The following is a 19,750-nucleotide window of genomic DNA, read 5'->3' as shown; positions in this document are numbered from 1 at the left end:
CAAATTCTTTCTGTTTCTTCTAGCCATAATTTATTCTCCAGGCATATTACATTAAGAACTCTATATTCAAAGTAGACATATAACCTTCAGAATTCTATGTATCTTAAAAACTGAAAAAGGTGAAAGAATATACCTTGCAGATTTGATATTTGTGTGTGTGAGAGAGAGTGCATGTTTTACAATGCCATGGTTCCCAATATAGTTCTCTTCCCAGCTCCAACAAAGGAGTGGTTCCCATCCAAGCAGAAGAACACAAAGTTCTCAGGTCCAAAGAGAACATACTGTTCTCAGATTTAATCAGAACACACTTTTTAAACTTCTGTGTAATTAGTTGTAAGACATCTTGAGCAATCAGCTGCTTGATTTGCAATGAATAGCAATTAGCCAAAAAAATATCAATGAATCATCATTCCCAACTTACATTAGATGTCTATATGGAGTGTTCTTAACTAGGCTATTTCTTAATTCAGACACATGTATATGTGAAAAACATCACCAATAAAAACATGTTATGCATACATTATTAGCAAATGTAAGCAACGATAACATGTGTGATGACTCTTAACATTTTTATATAAAGGCATTTTAACAAAACACTTCAAAGGGCTAAATGCTGACCTTCCCAAATAAGAAAAATGCCATATTATCAGAGGAAAGGGAAAGAAATGGATGTAAAAGAGAAGCGATAGAGCTTTCATGCACAGTCATATGTGCCTTCAAGTCACTTGTAGATTTATGGTGATGCCATGAATTTCATTTGGTTTTCTTAGGAAAAGAATCCTCAGAAGTCCCTGAAATATAGTCCACAGCACCTGGTATTTATTGATAATCTCCCATCCAAGTACTAACTAGCCCACCTAAGGCTTGATCTTGCTTAGCTTCCAGGATCAGATAGAATCTAATACCTTTAGAGTATTTTAGCCCTACACATACACACTATAGAAATATACATTAATTGGGTGGCTGGGAAGCTTATTTGACTTGCATTTTAATGTGAAATAATGTAATTTATTCCTATAATTTTGAATCTTCTGATTCAAAAGTTATGGTTGAAAAAAAATAGAATTGGAAAATTTTACATTAAATAAGAGTGCCAAATTATTTCAGGAAAAAAAAGTATTTTGCCATATGGGAGGAGAACTTATTCCCATCTAGATTAGATTTTAAAACTCTTCCACCTAAAAGGAAACCTTTGTCTATTATTTAAAAAATCATATGTACTAAATTTTGATTTTCTTCCTTCAGTGGGAGAAAATTGGGAATTATGTATAAATAAGTTAGAAGCAACGTGTTTCCTTACGTGCCTAAATACATGCATGGAGACCTCAAATGGCCGTGTTGGCAAAAATGGCTGGCAACATGTAATTTATGGTGCCTGGGCACTCCAACTAAGTGGTTTAATAATGAAAGCCAAAGGCCTACACCTTAAAATGATTTCTATTTTCAAAAAGTGTAGCTTTCAAGGCCACAGGAAAGCATAGACTCATCAAACTGACATTATAGTTTTTATATAACTTTAACACTCTGTAACAGGCCATGTGTTATTTAGATTGTTTGCTCTTTAGTCCTTTGATTCTCTAACTTAGTGTGGGGGCTATCACTCTATCAATATTTTTGTTTATGTTTTGTTTATGTTTATGTTTATTTATCAATAAACTACTCTATCAATATTTTTGTTTTCAAAATAAGGTTTTGATATTATTTTTGTCATGTTTGAATTCCACTTTCATCAGCACAGCACAGCACACACATAGTCCTTTTTCTACCTTTGGAAGTCGGTCAGTATAGAAATAGTAAGTAACTAGTTTTCTGATGCAGTCTATGACCAACCAAAATGATAGGTGATCTGGGTCCAAATTCTACTGAGAGCCAAAGGAGGAAAAAACTTAATGCGATATTTATCCAGGGTCACCAGAGAAGACAAGAGCCAGAGGAGTAATCTGACGCTCCAGCTAGAAGCCTCCTGAAGCACCCAGGGACCAATTGGTGGCACTTGTGCTCATGCCCAGAGATTGTTGCAATGTCACCACAAACTATTTGCAGAACATGTTGACTGTCCTTTTATTTAAGCTCTTTTAAAAAATACAAATGCCTGTGCAGAAGAACAGGAGAAACACCATTGCTGGCCTCTGGATCCTGGCCCTATATTTGGACCAATTCTTCTTTTCATATCAAACTAATGGATCTTGCTATTTCATCTTCTTTCTTTTTCTCTCTTTTAGGATTTGTGGATTTAGCACTCCATGATCAGGTCCATCTGTTGGAATGTGCCTGGTTAGAGATACTGATGGTTGGCTTGGTGTGGCGATCGATGGAGCATCCAGGAAAACTGTTGTTTGCCCCTAACTTATTATTGGACAGGTTCGTCTATATGTTTCTTGTTATTTCTGTTATTTAGTGTAATAGGTGCCATGTTATGAAATATCATCAGGATCAACCTGATGTGGCACTGTACCATTCACAAGTGTCAGGCATATAGAAAAAAAGGACTTAATTGGTTCACTACTTTTGTATGACAAAGAACAGCATCTATATCAGTTCCAACAAACATAATTAGAGCTGGCCTTCATATGTATGAAGTCTGCATTTCAATGACTTCATTTTTTTAAAAAAGAAACATACACAAAACCAAACTGTTTTTTGCCATTTTACAGCCCATCCCTAAGTTATGAACAAGATATGTTCTGTAGGTTTGTTCTTAAGTTGAATGTGTATGTAAGCTGGAACAGGTAATTGTTAAAGTGTAACTCCAGCCATCTATCTATCTATCTATCTATCTATCTATCTATCTATCTATATCTATCTAACAATTTTTGTATAGCAGAGGGAAGGGTTAACAACCCTGTAGAGTTTGTTTTGCTGCCTGTGATCATTGGATTTTGAAAAATGTGGCTTGTTGTGGAAACAAGGATTGGTGATAAAACTTCAGTTGACACACCTCTTCGTCATGATAACTCTTTCAGGAGTGAATTTCCCTTCCTAGAGGTAGATTTTTCTCACTTCCTGTTGTCTCACCCTTGTTCTAAACTATGAGTTGTTTGCAAGTCGGATGTTTAGAACTTGTATATAAGGGACATTTGATTTCAGACACATTACTTGTGTTCTTCCCACTGTATGCCAAAGCACATGCTTTTGCGTGGCATGCTTTGATTTGTGAAGGCAAATATGGTCATAATTTTCAATTTTGATAGTGAAGAGATGAATTTTCTGCTGCTGAATGAGCCAACCATACATTTTGAATTTCTAACTCTTTCCTGTTATCCCTGCTTAACTGCTGCTGCTCATAGTATGGTTCCTGGGTGGCAACATGGTCAAGGAACACAGCACTGTGTGTGTGCACACACACACAATCTTAGGATTCAGGATAGGATGGAGTGTGTGGATATTCGAAGAGGTTTAGTTTTAATATTTTACCATGGTCTGGTATGGAAGGCACACCATAGGGTGACACTATGAGTTACTGCACTCAGTGACGCTAACCTAGTGAAGCCACTGCTTATTGAACTCAGTGGGCCATGCTTGTGCAAAGTACTTGGAAGTGCATTGTCTGAGTGTTTGCTTTTTCATCCTTTTCAGCAGTGCCTGAATAATAGGGACACTCAATGTGAAAGAGAACAGGGGGAGAAATAAAAATACACTATTTATAGTTTTAGCACAAGCCGAATTCTACCAAACTTTCCACTGGAACACACATTTTCTCTGTGTGCATTGGCAATGAAAGGCATATAAAACATTTTCCCTGAAAAGGCCTGGATTATCTGCTCATTATCTGTGTGCTTAGATTATAGTCGTAAATAACCTTATGAAGGAGTAAACCATGGAATGGAATTAATTTCTAAATAACAGGGCTTGGGATTGCATTATTAAAAATAAGTTTTTTTGTCACTCACCCAAAACAAAATAGTAATAAAGACAATAAAGCTTCATTTCCAACCCACTGAACCTCCACCCGTGATTGACAGTGTCATTTTATTGGTTAAGAAATTGAGAACAGCCATCCTCTTTCCAGCTTACTCTACTCCCACTTGTTTTTGGAGGAAACTATTGAGGCTATTTATTAAATAGCAAAGCCAAAGCTGTTTAAGCCATGGTAAGATGAAAGCTCAGGCAAAAATATTGAAAATATCATCAACAATAAAACTTAAGGATTTTCTGATGACAGCAATCTTTTTTTCCGTGCTGCTCCTCTGGGTGAGGTGAGGTGATAATGGGAGACCTCACATCCGCTGTCATCGCAAACCAGGTTCTTGGCACAGTTCTAACAGAAATGTTTGTGAGCAACTTTAGATTCTAATGATGGAATAACAGTGTACATCCTATTTCAAATGGAAAAAACAGTCTATTTTGATTACTGCCTCAGCACTACCACTTGAAATTTACAAATGAAATGATAGCTCATTCCAAATCTAGTATTCCTCTACCATTATTTGAAAAGGTTCACCAAAATTGCAGGAAAACCAGAAACTCCTAGTTGTGGGACCAAAAATATCAATCCAGGCTCATTCCTCAATGACAATCATAAAATTACAGGAAAACCTCAAAATGTTGTCTAACTACACAACATGCCATCTGATTAAGCCAGAATCCTGTTATTACACAATATCCATTTAACTGCAGCAGGATGGGCCAAGAAGGACAGCAGGAGGAAAGGGCCATGGACATAACAGTCATGAAAGAAGTGACACATTACAGAAAGAGGTTACTTAAAGATGACACATTTTAACCTCTGACCTTTGCCATCCAGATTAAAAATAGGGTACTAGCATAGTTTATTATCAAAAGTTGAACCATTAGCTGCTGACATGATTTACCATTTGCAGATACTGGCTTAGATACTGGCCTCTTAGAACAGATCCACTTAACCAATGGGATTTGCCAGTGTGTTTACTCAGTATTAAGCATTATTATTGGTATTATTGAGTGAATAAATCATCTCTAATTGGGACTGACCAACGGGATTCAAGCCACTGTTTTGAATGCATTCAGGCATGGACAACCCAAACCTCAAGACAGAATTTACAGCACTCAAGTTTCGTCCACTATAAATGCTTCTGAGATGCCTGGATTTGCTTTATATAGGGCACAACATGTAATCTCTGTACTGCAAAACAGCACTTAAAAACCTATTCCTTGGTAGCTTTCTAGGGATTGCTGTTCCTGGTGAAACAGACCTTGTTGAACTTGATGCCATGATTATACAGAGTAATGTGTTACGGCTCAGATATCCTAATGACTCTATGTAGTCTTACCTAATTGTTTGCTGGTGTAATTTGTTTCCAGGTGGATTCTCAGACATTTAAGCCAGCTTTTAAACAATGTCTGAGATCCTGAATCACCAGGCAGAACTGCAATGACAGAGTTCCATTGTCACAGCAATGTGTGATGATGTAATACTCAAAAACCTATGTTTTCAACTGTGAAGGGCTTCTGAGGTGCTGAGATCAGGGTGCCCAGAAATTGTATTTCTAGTGTTGTTATAGTTGCAAGTTATTGAGAAAAGGCACCTGGAGAGACCCTCTTTGGGGTATTTCTGTAACCTATTCACTCCTTAGAATGGCGGAAATATTAAATCAGCCTATCAAAATATCCCTTTAAATGCCCTTACAAGTATTATTTGGAAATCATCAAAAACTGTTACTCATCAGACCTGCCAAGTAATTTTGTTACTTACTTATTATAGTTTTTTTAAAATGTAACTTTTATTCAATCTTGTTAATAAAAAGTATCTAGTTACAGGCAACACTTAACTCCTTCAATTTGTTATTTCCAAGTTCTGTATCTGGACTCTCCACTTCATCATACTAGAGAAAAAATCCACTTAAAATCTGGTTTCTGTTGTTAAAGGCTCCTTCCTAAACTACAAACCCCAGAATTCTGCAGGAGGCAGAAACTGGATTTAAAGTGGATTTTTCTCTCTAGTGTGATGAGGCCATTACAGTTCGTACCAGTAAAAAAAAACTAGCCAGGGCAATATCCTTAGTGTCCAATTATGTTTCCCAGTCAAGCTTTCTGCTCCAGTGAGAGTAGGAAACAGAGGAGAAATTGACTGCCTTATCTTGAATTCCATCTGTTGTTCAATATGGGACAAAGGAGAAGAAAAAGACATTCTCATCCCCTATGAGCTACCCTGATGACTGATTTCATGTTCACATCATTTACTGTGGGCTTTAAAAATGCATTTTGCTGCTACTTCAGAATTTGCATCTTGACATATTGGTTATAAATAGTTGTAATAAGTAAAAAAATGTGCAGGTGCATTTCTTATATGTGTTAATTTCACAGAACACTCAGCTGAAGATCAACAGTTCTGTCTGGTTTTTTTTTTTTACCAACAGAGCAGATGCTTAGAACTCAATGTTTCTGTGCTTATAGGGAACATATTTCTATCTCTGGAATTTTGTTTCCCTTCTCCATATTATTTTCGAAACTAAAGAATGAGTCCTAAAAAGAGAAGAGCAAAGATTTCCTAACACAACAACAACAAAGGCGCGAAAGATTCAGTACAGTGATCATAGCTGTCTCCTAAACTTGTAGGAGAACATGAGTCACACCCATGTAAGATGCATCAGACATCATAAGAGTGATACTGCCAAGTTAATGTGGTTAATGTTAATTAACATGAGAGAGCTTCACACTAGGTTGATTTGCTGATAAAACATTTCTTAACTAATGAAAATGAGTATAGTGGAAATCATAGGGTTGCCAGATCAAAGACTAGAGGTGTCTCTTCTACCTTTGAAGATTGTATGGAAAAGGGAATTTCAAAATGTATTGTTGTGACACAAACAGATAATAGGCGAAGCCTACTGAAATTCCCTCTTTTACACAACTATTAAATATATATAACTATTACATCATTAATTCTGAGAAGTATCTCAACAGTTTAGCCTCAGCAGTATAGTGATTGTTAATCATGATCATTATTATCATTGCCATCATCAACATTACTGTTTAGTTTATTTAGCATAATTTGAGGAATGCCTTAAATATGTGACTTAGATTGGTACCAAATATACTGTTTAAACATTAAGATATTTTAGTTTGGGTTGCTGTATGTTTTTTGGGTTATATGGTTATGTTCTAGAAGCCTTCTTTTCTGCCTGCATCTATGGCAGGCATCCTCAGAGGTTGTGAGATTGTTGGAAACTAGGAAAATTGGGTTTATATATCTGTGGAATGTCCAGGGTGGGAGAAATAACTCTTGACTGTTGGAGCTAGGTGTGAATATTTCAATTGAACAGACAAGAATTTTTTCTTCCACCCTGGACAACCTCTGAGGATGCCTGCCATAGATGCAGGCGAAACGTCAGGAGAGAGTGCTTCTAGAACATGGCCATATAGCCCGAAAAACCTAAAACCACCCAGTGATTACGGCCATGGAAGCCTTCAACAATACATATTTTTGTTTGACTTTAGTTTAAATTGATGCAATCATCTTTTCTTCCCATGGATATTTGTTACAGCTGGTATTTTTCTGCTAGAATCTCTGTAGTTTCCCAGATTTTTGCTATTATTCTAAAAGCTACAATTAGCAAGGCTACTAAGACTTTTTCCTGCATTTTATTACTTCTAAATTGTTAATAGCATTTGTGTTGCATTATCTAATGCTTGTGATATCCATGTCTGCTATAGCAATTAATACTGTGTTTCCAAACTGCAGCACAAGAATACATGATCACTACATGTAAATATATAAAACTTTACTGAAATTTCTCCAACTTTTTCTGTTGGTTATGTTTGTTATTTTTGCCAAAGGCACTGATGTGTGACATCAGGTTTTCAAGGTAAACTTTTAGACTAAAATTTCTCAACTTATAGTTGATCATACAGGGCAGCAATTCTCAGCCTTCCTAATGCCACGACCCTTTAATACGGTTCCTCATGTTGTGGTGACACCAACCATAACATCATTTGTGTTGCTACTATACAACGGTACTTTTGCTACTGTTATGAATTGTAATGTAAATATCTGATATGCAGGATGTAATTTAATTCACTTGACCAAATTTGGCATAAATACCTGGTACACCCGAATTTGAATATTGGTAGGGTGGGGGGTGGGGGGTTATTTTGTCATTTGGGAGTTGTAGCTGCTGGGATATATAATTCATCTACGATCAAAGAGCATCCTGAACTCCACCAATAATGGAATTGAACCAAACTTGGCACACAGAACTCCCATGACAAACAGAAAATACTGGAAGGGTTTGGTGGGCATTGACCTTGAATTTTGGAGTGGTAGTTCACCTACATCCAGAGAGCACTGTGGAGTCAAACAATGATGGATCTGAACCAAACTTGGCATGAATACTCAACATGCCCAAATGTGAACACTGATGGAGTTTGGGGGAAATAGACCTTGGCATTTGGGAGTTGTAGTTGCTGGGATTTATAGTTCACCTATAATCAAAGCATTCTGAGCCCCACCAACGATAGAATTGGGCCAAACACAGAACCCCCATGATTGACAGAAAACACTGTTTTTTCTGATGGTCTTTGGTGACCCCTCTGACACCCCCCTCGTGACCCCCCCCCCCCCCAGGGGTCCCAACTTCCAGGCTGAGAAACACTGATAATGGGTCATCTGAAAAGTTACCTAATAGTTTGCTCAGTATTATTTTAATGGCTTTTCAGTTATTCAAATTGTTTCGTATGTATTCTTGCAGTGGAATAGATGGAAATCAGACCATGTGGGGTGTCAATTTACATTTTTGTAAATTTCTGAAAATGTTTCAAGATATTAGCCCTCTGGCAATTCACTTCCCCAATGAAAGGAGCAAAGGAAAACTTTTACAAAGACCAGAGAAAATATACCATTTCATTTACTAGCTGCTTATTAGGATAATGAAAGTTGCCTGAGTACAACCTTTTATCTGAACCTTGTAATTGGCGATGAGCTGCTGATTAAATGATAAAGGAAACAAAAAATACAAAATGCTACCAGAGCTTAGGAAAAAAACTTCTTCCACTTTTAGCCCACTAATGGAGAGTTGGCTCAAGATCCTGTCCTGTTCCTTCCCTATTTTCACTTATCACCCATCTGCTGCCTTCTTGACCTCAGAGCTGGCCCAAGGTATTCTCTGCCTGGAGAAAAATCCTGTGCACTCTCTTGCCCACCAATGCAGAACACAACTGAACTGGAATTTATTGACTCAGCTCCAGCAAGAGACAAGGCTTTCTAGTTCAGCTGAGGGAGCATATTAGTTCAGGATTATAAGACAGACTGACTCTAGAGGTAGTGTTGCCATTATTGCCCCTAGAACCTCCCACCCCAGGTGATTTCTTATTCTACCAAACTGCAAGACAAAAATATAGCCAAACCACTGTACCCAGAGATTCAACAAACCACAACTTGATAATACTCTTTCACACACACACACACAAAACCCTCCAGAGATGATTCCTGATTTTGCCATTTTATTTAAGGGACACCATTTTACTATGCCACTGTATATAATGCAACATGAGCACCTAGGGTTTGGGTATCCTAAGGGGTCCTGGAACCACCCCCACTGTAATTTGCTGCTTCATTTAAAAGGCAACCTGAGGACTTAGTAATGGCAGGCCTTATGTGAAGCATAGAAGGGAATGATTTCAGTTTCAGGCAGAAACAAGGAAGAGAACCTAGGCTTGCATTAAATATGATCTCTACCCTCCAAAAATATTTTGCAAGAATCCTATCACCATTTCAAGAACAAGCTACAACCAGAAGACTCAAATAGATCCCTTTTACCACTGCCTTAGGAGAGGAAACTGACCACCTTCCAAAAGGATGATTTACTTTACAGATTTACATTTGAGAAATGTTCTCTCCCAAAGTGCTGACTGCATATTTGGGCATACACTTAGAAGGCTAAGCAAAAGTCATAAATAATTGCTGTTAATGGAAACAGTATTTTTTTTAAACTGTCCAGCTAGAAACTTAAAACACTCTTCTTTATTTTTTTATATCCCAAAAGAGTCTCAGAGCATCGGATTGGGTGAAATGTCAGCCTTTCAAAATAGAGATATGAATTACCATATTGGGCTGTTGTAGGTTTTTTCGGGCTATATGGCCATGTTCTAGAGGCATTCTCTCCTGATGTTTTGCCTGCATCTATGGCAAGCATCCTCAGAGGTAGTGACTACAACAGCCCAGTGATTCCGGCCATGAAAGCCTTCGACAATAAATTGCCATATTGCCTAAACCAGGGGTCCTCAAACTTTTTAAACAGAGGGCCAGGTCACAGTCCCTCAAACTGTTGCAGGGCCGGATTATAATTTGAAAAAAACATGAATTAATTTCCATGCACACTGCATATATCTTATTTGTAGTGCAAAAGACACTTTAAAACAATACAATAATTAAAATGAAGAGCAATTTTAACAAATATAAACTTATTTGTATTTCATTGAGAAGTGTGGGCCTGCTTTTGGTTGATGAGATAGAATTGTTGTTGTTGTTGTTGTTGTTGTTGTTGCTGTTGTGTGCTTTCAAGTCATTTCAAACTTAGATTGACCCTGAGCAAGAGCCGGGTAAATGACCTTGGAGGGCCGCATCTGGCCCCCGGGCCTTAGTTTGAGGACCCCTGGCCTAAACAGTGGTTCTCAACTTTTGGGTTCCCAGGTGTTTTGGCCTACAACTCCCAAATATCTCAGCCAATTTACCAGCTGTTAGGATTTCTGGGAGTTGAAGGCCAAAACATCTGGGGACTCACAGGTTAAGAATCACTGGCTTAAAAGATCTTGGCTGTATTCACTTTGCTCAACCATGTCCAAATAGAGTTACTGGCATGTCCCTGAAGAGTTCAAGAAATTAACATATTGGGAAAACTGAGAGCAAGAAAAATAAATGATATTGACACCCCAGCAAATAGCCTCTTAAAATACAAGGTAATCATGGAATATTGTTTTGTAAAAAAAAGTCATTTAATAATCTTACAACTTTATTCCAACTGCTTGGTCAAAATGATAATTCCAAGCTCTTATTTTCCTTTATAAACTAATCTGAATGCTCTGGCCAGCACTTGGCTGTCATGGAGCACATACTACATTCCTCCAAAGCATAATCCAGCTTCTGATTTCTACATTTCTAACATTTGGATAACTGTAGTATGTGTCTTAATTCAATCAATTCTTTGTATACATGTCAGGTATGATTATGCAGCAATTTTACTGACTTTTGTGACAGTGTTTGTGTAGCCAAACTGCACTCCATTCAGGTGCTACAGCATTCAGCATTTCATTAGTAAAATAGTCACACCAGGCTTTTACAAAATCCATGCTTCCTACCAAGGTAGTATAAACATAGTAGATGCTTTTAGTAAAAGATACACTGCCCATGCACACATGTTGAATGTCAAGGTCTTCTGTTGGATTGTGTAGAAAATATTTCATAGGTCTAAACCCATTTTTAGTGATTAAGACATTTTCACAGGGGTGATGATGAGAGATCACAGGGAAGAAACTGAATAAGCCGTTTTACTTTAATTTAACACCCTACAGCCTGAAAATGAAGTTTCCTCTATATTCTTTGCTTCCTTGTCATCAGCTTTTCTAATTCCTTCACATAGAAATTCACTTACTAAGATGTGAGACCCCTGGCAGCATTTTTCCTGCATTTTTTTCTGTTTTTAAATGTGAATTGTAGCTAGTAGCTCAATATATTTTAAAATAAGGAAATGCACTTCGGAAGTATTTTAGGATGTTGCTTTAGCTCACTTTTAGGCAGCAATCATAGCCACCAATTTATATAGCTACAAAGATCCCAAGGCTGGGTCGATGCAACCCACTGGTCCTGCTTCTTATTCTTCTAGCTGGAGTTGTGGCTTCCTTCCTTCCTTAGTTGGTACCCATTTACTGTCCTTTACTTGTTTTGTTGTAAGTACCTAATCAGTTTCCACTCAATGAGTGGTTTTGTAGTACCTATGCTTAGGTGAACTATTTGTAGGCCAGTGGTTATGATGGCTTATTTATGTATTATTTAACGGTCTGGATGAGGGCGAACAAATTGAAATTGAATCCAGACAAGACAGAGGTACTCCTGGTCAGTCGCAAGGCCGAACAGGGTATAGGGTTACAGCCTGTGCTGGATGGGGTCGCACTCCCCTTGAAGGCGCAGGTTCGCAGCTTGGGTGTGATCCTGGATTCATCGCTGAGCCTGGAGCCCCAGGTCTCGGCGGTGACCAGGGGAGCATTCGCACAGCTTAGGCTCATGCGCCAGCTGCGCCCGTATCTTGGGAAGTCTGACTTGGCCACGGTAGTCCACGCTCTGGTTACATCCCGCTTAGACTACTGCAACGCTCTCTACGTGGGGTTGCCTTTGAAGATGGCCCGAAAGCTCCAACTGGTCCAACGTGCGGCAGCCATGACACTAACAGGAACGGGACGTAGGGAGCATACAACCCCCCTGCTGTACCAGCTCCACTGGCTGCCGATCTGCTACCAGGCTCAATTCAAGGTGCTGGCATTGACCTATAAAGCCCTAAACGGTTCCGGCCCAAAATACCTAACTGACCGCCTCTCGGCCTATGAGCCCTCGAGGACTTTGAGATCTTCCGGGGAGGCCCTGCTCTCGATTCCACCTGCCTCACAAGCACGGCTGGTGGGGACGAGAGATAGGGCCTTCTCGGTGGTGGCTCCTCGGCTGTGGAACACCCTTCCCATGGACATCAGGCTAGCCCCCTCCCTGCTAATATTCCGCAGGAAGCTAAAGACCTGGCTATTTAAGAAGGCATTTGATCAATAGTGCAATGACTGGCAATTGACCATAGGAATGGAACACCGGAAATGAGATTGGATTGTGGCTTGACGATGAGACGATTCGGAATGTAGTAATAAATTTGTTAAGATGTTTTTATGATTATGATGAATTGTACACTGTTTTGCACTATGCTCTGTAGATTGCACTTGTTTTTTGTCATGTTGTACACCGCAATGAGTCGCCCTTGGGGGCTGAGAATTGCGGTATATAAGCGCAGAAAATAAATAAAAAATAAATAAATTAATTAAATATAAATGTTTTAATAAATAAATTAGCCAACATAGCGACTATGATGTGGAGCACAACATACAAATGGCAAATATTCAATGCCAGGACATGAATATTATATACATACATAAACATGGCTAAAGCTGATGGAGGTTGCAGTCTAACACCAGCTGGAAGGACCTGACTCTCTCTCATACACACACATACATGTAACATTTAGACTCTGATTTGATTTTTAGGAGCCATGGGAAAGTTGTTGAAGGTTTTGTGGAAATATTTGACATGTTGCTGGCCACTTCTTCTCGCTTTCGAATGATGAATGTACGGGGAGAAGAATTTGTGTGCCTTAAATCCATCATCTTACTCAATTCCGGTAAGTGAGATATGCTCATTAACTCAAAATGTGTTGCTGTAGCTGCTTCTGTTTTGAACATATAGGAACATTCAAAGGACTCTACTTCTGTAATTCGAAAAAAAGTAATGCACCTTTCTTGTGCTGTAAAGAGACTCTTTTTCACCCTAAACCAGTCGTTCTTAACCTGTGGGTCCCCAGGTGCTTTGGCCTACAACTCCTAGAAAACCCAGGGAGTTTACCAGCTGATAGAATTTCTGGGAGTTGAAGGCCAAAACATCTGGGGGCCCAGAGGTTGAGAACCACTGCCCTAAACCCACTGTCAAGTCAGCTGAAGAATCAAAGCTACCTCTGGAAAAGGAAAAACCTTATTGTAAGAGGCATTAGTCTGCTGGTCTTTCACACCCTCAGCCTTAGGTGATCCATGAACGTTTCGTGTGAGGCTGACTGATTTTCTTATGTCAAAATACATGTTAATGTGACATTAGATGCATAATTGTATTTAGTATGCTCAGTTATATGACTATATAAATAGCAGCAAAGTGAAAAGAAGAAACAAGAGTGGATCGATCTGGACAGAAAAAGGTTTATTATGGTTCTGCTGTCAATCCAAAAAGGAAAACTTCAATTGATGCCAATAAAAAGTTTCCTCTCAGGGCTAACAGCTATTATAACATTTTTATTGGATTAACCACCCGCTCCAATTGGCCATATGGAAACCATAAGATGAAAAGGAAATCCAAGAATACCTTATGCACCTGTTATGAACACTTCCCAATAATACTGACCTTAGATGATACTTTTTGGCTCAGTAATCAGAAGCCCCATCTTCACTGCCATATAATGCTGTTTCATAATGCAGTTTTACTGCATCGAACTTTGCAGTTTTATTCAGTGCATTATGAAACTGCATAATATGGCATTGTAGAGAGGGCCTAAGAATTATATTCATGGAAGGCAATTTTCTCATTGTTTGTCCCAGCCATATCTATCCATGCACCCAAACGTTTCCAGGGATCCAAGACCCTTGCTGAACAATGTGAGATGGAGCATGGGAAGTCATATAAAAGTTGGAAGTCATATAATATTGGCAGGTGTCTGGTTCTCTGAAGAGCTTTTCAGAGGTCAGACAGCTGCTGACTATGAAGCTGGAAAAATTTCCTTCCATTAATTTATTTCTGTTTAGCTATCTTTGACTTCAAGCCATTGTTTCTGTAATTGCAGCCTTGGCATTTGCCCCTTGCTCCACATGATCACATTCTTGACTTTGGTTCAATTTGTTGTCCACACTGATCCTCAAGCTTTTCCTGGATAGGACAATAACTCACAATCATACAGCCTCTCTTTTGTAACTGTGTGAGTCAAATCTCTTATGGAGTAGCATGTTACTCACTTTTTTCTTGAATTACATGTTATTTTGCATTTATCTAGTTTCTGTGGATTGGTTCAGACAGCAAGCTGCTGTAGTCAAAGCAACAGAGAGTATAAATTATTGTGTCATCAGCATTCCTGAGAGAATATGCAGGAGGCTCATTTCCATAACTGATATGACAATTAATATGCACACAATACTGTGAAACAATCTATCTATCACTGAGTGCAGCATGAAGCAATGGTCTTTGTTATTCTGTTACTGTATTTTTTTTTGGGGGGGGGGGGACGGGACCATTGCTAGACAGTTTAAAAACAAGGCAGTCTTCCACATAACAAGTTTATGAACCATGAGACAGCTGTTGCCAAGAAAAACCAGGAACTTAAATAGAAAGAGACTAGATTTTTTTCCAATCTAGAATGTTACCATACGGATAACTGTAAATATTAGCAACCCAAAGTGGCACATGTGTTGCAGCACTTAAACAACTGCAATGGCTGCGAACTAGCACTGCAATGGGACCACGTCATACCCTACAACTGTTGATTAATTTTCATTTTGCCAGTTTTCTCTCTCTTTCTCCACTCCTCCTTTGCCTCCTACTTACTTTCATTGCTGCAAACCGAGTTCAAAGTGCAAAGGTAATTTGCAATCAGTTAAGCAGAGGGGAGAGGAGAAGAGAAGGGGGGCACCATCCTACACTTTCCCTATAAATTATGGCAAAGGCTAATTGTAGCAGAACTTCCTTGTATATTTTTGCCCAATGTATACATTAATCAGATGAGAGATTATACAATACACACATTCAAGGTTGTAGCCAAGGGGGTTAAAGGTTCAACCCCCCCCCCCCCCCCAACATCAGGTTGAAAACAAAAGCCTGGTTTACTCATGAATTTTAATAGGTTAACCAAATCTGCCTGCAAAGTCTATGAGAAGCAAAAATTAAACAAGTCCCTCCAGAACTGCAAGCACTATCTCAAGCAAATTTTGACAATTTATTCGCAGTCATTACTTGCAGCTGTAGTGGATATAGTGGACGTAACTTAGTTGGCCCATCCACAACTGGTAGGCAAAGCCTAAGGCATGGGAGGGATTTGAAGCCCCCCATGAAAGTGACAAGAAAATTGATTTAATTAAGTCTCTATAAAATATAGAATAAATCATACTATTTAAATTATTTTGTGTTATGGAACTACTTCTCATGACTCGCTAAAAAAATATTCAACACCCCCCCCCCATTTTTTTCTGCCTACAGTACTGCACACATTGTATCACTGTTCTAGACATTGTAGTATTCTGTAATTTCAACATTATCTGCCCTATTTGTGAGATGTCAAGCTCACTTCAGCTCAACACAAGTAATGAGTGCTGATTCATACAAGCGCACCTAGTATTGTGTTTCTTCTTTCACTGTCTCTCCAAAAAGGCAGGGAAGTTAAACTGACTTGCTGATGAGTTGTGTATAGCTTGGTAGGTTATGAGCAATGTGTGTCAGATTTTTGCCCTCCACTTTAGTTTGTTTTCAAAGCAACAGAGGACCGGACATTGACATTACTTGTGAAATTTTACCCAGATATTTGGAAAGTAAATGGGTCTCTTCTATAAGAGCAGCATCAGCATTTCAGTGTGCATGCATCCTTGTGTGAAATTAACCCTTTCATAACAAAACAAAGTAATGTAAACAGCAACAACGTCAAACAGTGGTGCTCACTTTTGAGTGTTTTGAATCCAAATCAATGAACTCTAGGAAGTTTTAGCCAAAGATAGATCCACCTCCTCATCTTGAATATCTTTGAAATCATTGGGTGTTCACAATGCAGTGTTAACCATATTTATTAAGGAATGAGTCTAAGAGCCACAAATAGTATTTCTTAATATTGTGCAATTCTGATAGTTTAGGATTGTGGCTTGAAATTATCATAGTTGAAGTTAGACATATATATGTAAACAATGTTTTAAGCATTACTCTTTTTTCCTGGGTTGGAGCATTAGAGGCTGACAACAAGATTTACCACACTCAAAGGAAATTCCCAGTTTTAAATACTGGGTAACTACTGTCCACTAAAGGAATTGTGGTGATAAAAAAGAAGTATAGACTATGTTTAAATATAGCTGCTTTGTGAATTTGACTTAAACCAAACCCCAGTTCATAATATTGTGAAACACTGCAACTGACTTTTATGGCAATTCTTTAGAGCTAATGTGTTATAGCTTGCTGGCCAAGTACCCCAGCTGCAAAGGCTGAAACAAACTGTCAGAATGCTGATGGTCTGATAAAGGGATGAGGAGCTTGTGGCAATGTGACTGCCTTGTATCTAGCCATCAAAGTTTACATTGGTTTCTTCTTTCTTTTATTTCCTTTTGTTCTTTCATTTGGTTAGGATGGATGGCTTGTTTCCAAAATGACTACTTCCATAGAAAAGCTGAGATAAAAAGCTAGCTTCAGTCTTCTAGCCAAGTTGCAGAACAATATTCATGCAGCATTATCTGAAGTGATCAGTGTGCTGTAGATTTGTGCCAGCTTAGCAACTGGACAATTGAATTGGTCCTAAAGTTGTATAGTTTCTAATGGGTTATTATTATATTAGTTTCTAATGGGTTATTATTATATTATATATAGTTTCTAATGGGTTATTATTATATTATTACTTATTAATTTTTTTAAAAATTGACAATATAATTCATGCCTCATTTAGAGCCAAATTCTTAAGCTCTATTAGCATGAAAAGTGTATGGTGTCCCATCTGGAATACTACAGGTTGCTTGCATTTAATCTACATTGCAAGCCCATATTCATTGTATATAAATGGTGTGGATTCCTTTTGGGAATGTTCACAACTGGATTTGGGGGTGACGTCAAGTTGAATTATTGGTTACCAGTATTATAGCTTGGAAAGAGTGAGTTCTAGTTAGTACAAGGACGGGAGACCATCAATGAATACCAACTTTGATTATTCATTGCCTAAAAATTAATGAGGTTGTCATAAATTAACATGTGGCTTGAAGGTAAACACATCCTCTCTTTGAGAGGATGGCAGTTTCTTATCTATTGCATTTTTTTGTTTAATTATATTCAGGGTCTCTTCCTTCATTGAATTTTAGTTATTTATAGGTAGTTATAAAAAAGATATATAGATAAAAGGAAGGGGGATTGACTGTGAAATCAGTTTACTTATGTAATCCTGTATTCATCTATTTAGAAGACAGGGGAAGTAACCTCATGTAAATATTACGCATCTGCAGTTTAACTTTGTGATATAGATTCATGGATTGGAGTCCTGATGCCTCTATGCAGATTTTTCTCTTTTCCCCCAGGGATCTATACATATCTTTCCAGTACCTTAAAATCAGTGGAGGAAAAGGATCATATCCACCGTGTCCTAGATAAAATCACAGACACGTTGATGCATTTGATGGCCAAATCAGGCCTCTCTCTACAGCAGCAGCATAGGCGACTGGCTCAGCTTCTTCTCATCCTTTCCCATATCAGGCACATGAGGTGAGTTGATGCAGTACAAAATTCTCCTTTTTATGTTGTACAATGCAGCATGAAATGCTATACCGAGACTACTTCACAGGGCAATGTGTTAGAGTGAATGTCTAATGTCATGCATTGTGCATTGCTTTGGAGGCACTAGTGGCTTCAGAGAAAATAAACAAATGTGTGTAATAAATAAATAAAATACTGAAATGTTGGAGTTCACATGAACATTGATTCACTTCTTTCAAACATTAAACAAAATGTCAGGATCCAGACCCCTGATGGAACACCACTTGGGAGGTTCTCTGCTTCCGCACTCTGTGGCATTTGCCTTTGTGACTCTCTTTGTGTGGGTTCCATTATCCCAACATACCACCAGACACCATAAAGGGTAACTGCAATTAAACATCTGCTGCCAGCACAGACACCAAGTGTCTGAATTATCACCACTCTAATACTACTACAGTTGAATTTCAAAAGGCTTGTGTATATATTACAACATATTAATGAAGTAAAAGACCACCATACAAATCAAGATGATTTAGTAACTAAAAGGTTCAGTGGCTATTAACTTTTATCATAGAATCATAGAATCATAGAGTTGGAAGAGACTTCATGGGCCATCCAGTCCAACCCCCTGCCAAGAAGCAGGAAAACTGCATTCAAAGCACCCCAATCATGCACCGTACTATGTTTCTTTCTGGCTAGAATTTAAGCTGACTAAAAACCTGACTGCCACATGACTGCTAACCCAGTGATCATCCACTGCTTCTTTTGTCCAAACCCAGTAATTCACTTTGGATAACAGCTCATTTCCTCATTTCTTACTTAATTCCCCTCACTTGCTATATAATCTTTTGAAATCACATTAAACTGGTAGCCAATCACCAGCCAGCTTCAGTATTCCATGCTGTCACCTCGTTTCCAACAAGCCATTCACCTCTACTTATCAAGTATATGCGCAATTTACCTTATCTATTATATATGACACAGACCACATTGCCCTATTTTTGCTAACATATATTCTACAACATATTTACCGAAAATAAGGATAACAAAGCAGCTCACCTGCTTCTATAAAAAGTGTTTGGAAATTGCTTTAGCTGAAGATCAAACAGGGTTGAAGCTTACTGTAAACAAGATGGAAGTGTTGTGGGTGGGGAAATGTTTTTACCAATCATGACCCTTTCTCCATTTATACTGTGTTTTTACACATGAAGCTGCATGGCAGCTCTACAATAGCAGTAAAACAATTTAGTTCAATTATCAGTATGTCTGTTACAATAGCACAATGTGGTCTGGGATGGGATAATGGAGAGCACAGGACCTACCTACTACATCCGGCATGGGCAAACTTCAGCCCTCCAGGTGTTTTGGACTTCAGCTCCCACGGTCAGCTTACCGGATGTTATGAATTGTGGGAGTTGAAGTCCAAAATATCTGGAGGGTTGAAATTGGCCCATGCATGCACTCGATCAATCTTGCACAACCTGTGGCCCTCCAGGTGTTTTGACCTCCAACTCTCAGAAGTCCTAATCAGCATTTCCAATGGTCAGGAATTCGGGGGAACTGAAA

General features: G+C 38.5%; 1 protein-coding gene across 3 annotated transcripts in view; it reads left to right on the top strand.

Annotated features, from left to right (window-relative positions):
• Nucleotides 1-19,750, top strand: part of ESR1 (estrogen receptor 1) — a 263,932-nt gene that overhangs the window by 236,064 nt on the left and 8,118 nt on the right. For all 3 annotated transcript variants that reach the window (XM_060753574.2, XM_060753575.2, XM_060753577.2), the window contains exons 6-8: nt 2,223-2,361; nt 13,210-13,343; nt 18,010-18,193. In XM_060753574.2, the coding sequence (XP_060609557.2) occupies nt 2,223-2,361; nt 13,210-13,343; nt 18,010-18,193 (457 nt within the window). The remainder of the gene's footprint in view (nt 1-2,222; nt 2,362-13,209; nt 13,344-18,009; nt 18,194-19,750) is intronic.

Source organism: Anolis sagrei, chromosome 1, assembly GCF_037176765.1.
Source record: "Anolis sagrei isolate rAnoSag1 chromosome 1, rAnoSag1.mat, whole genome shotgun sequence".
Lineage (NCBI taxonomy): Eukaryota > Metazoa > Chordata > Lepidosauria > Squamata > Dactyloidae > Anolis > Anolis sagrei.
The sequence above is the reverse complement of the archived record's forward strand: the minus strand, read 5'-3'. Positions and strand labels throughout refer to the sequence as shown.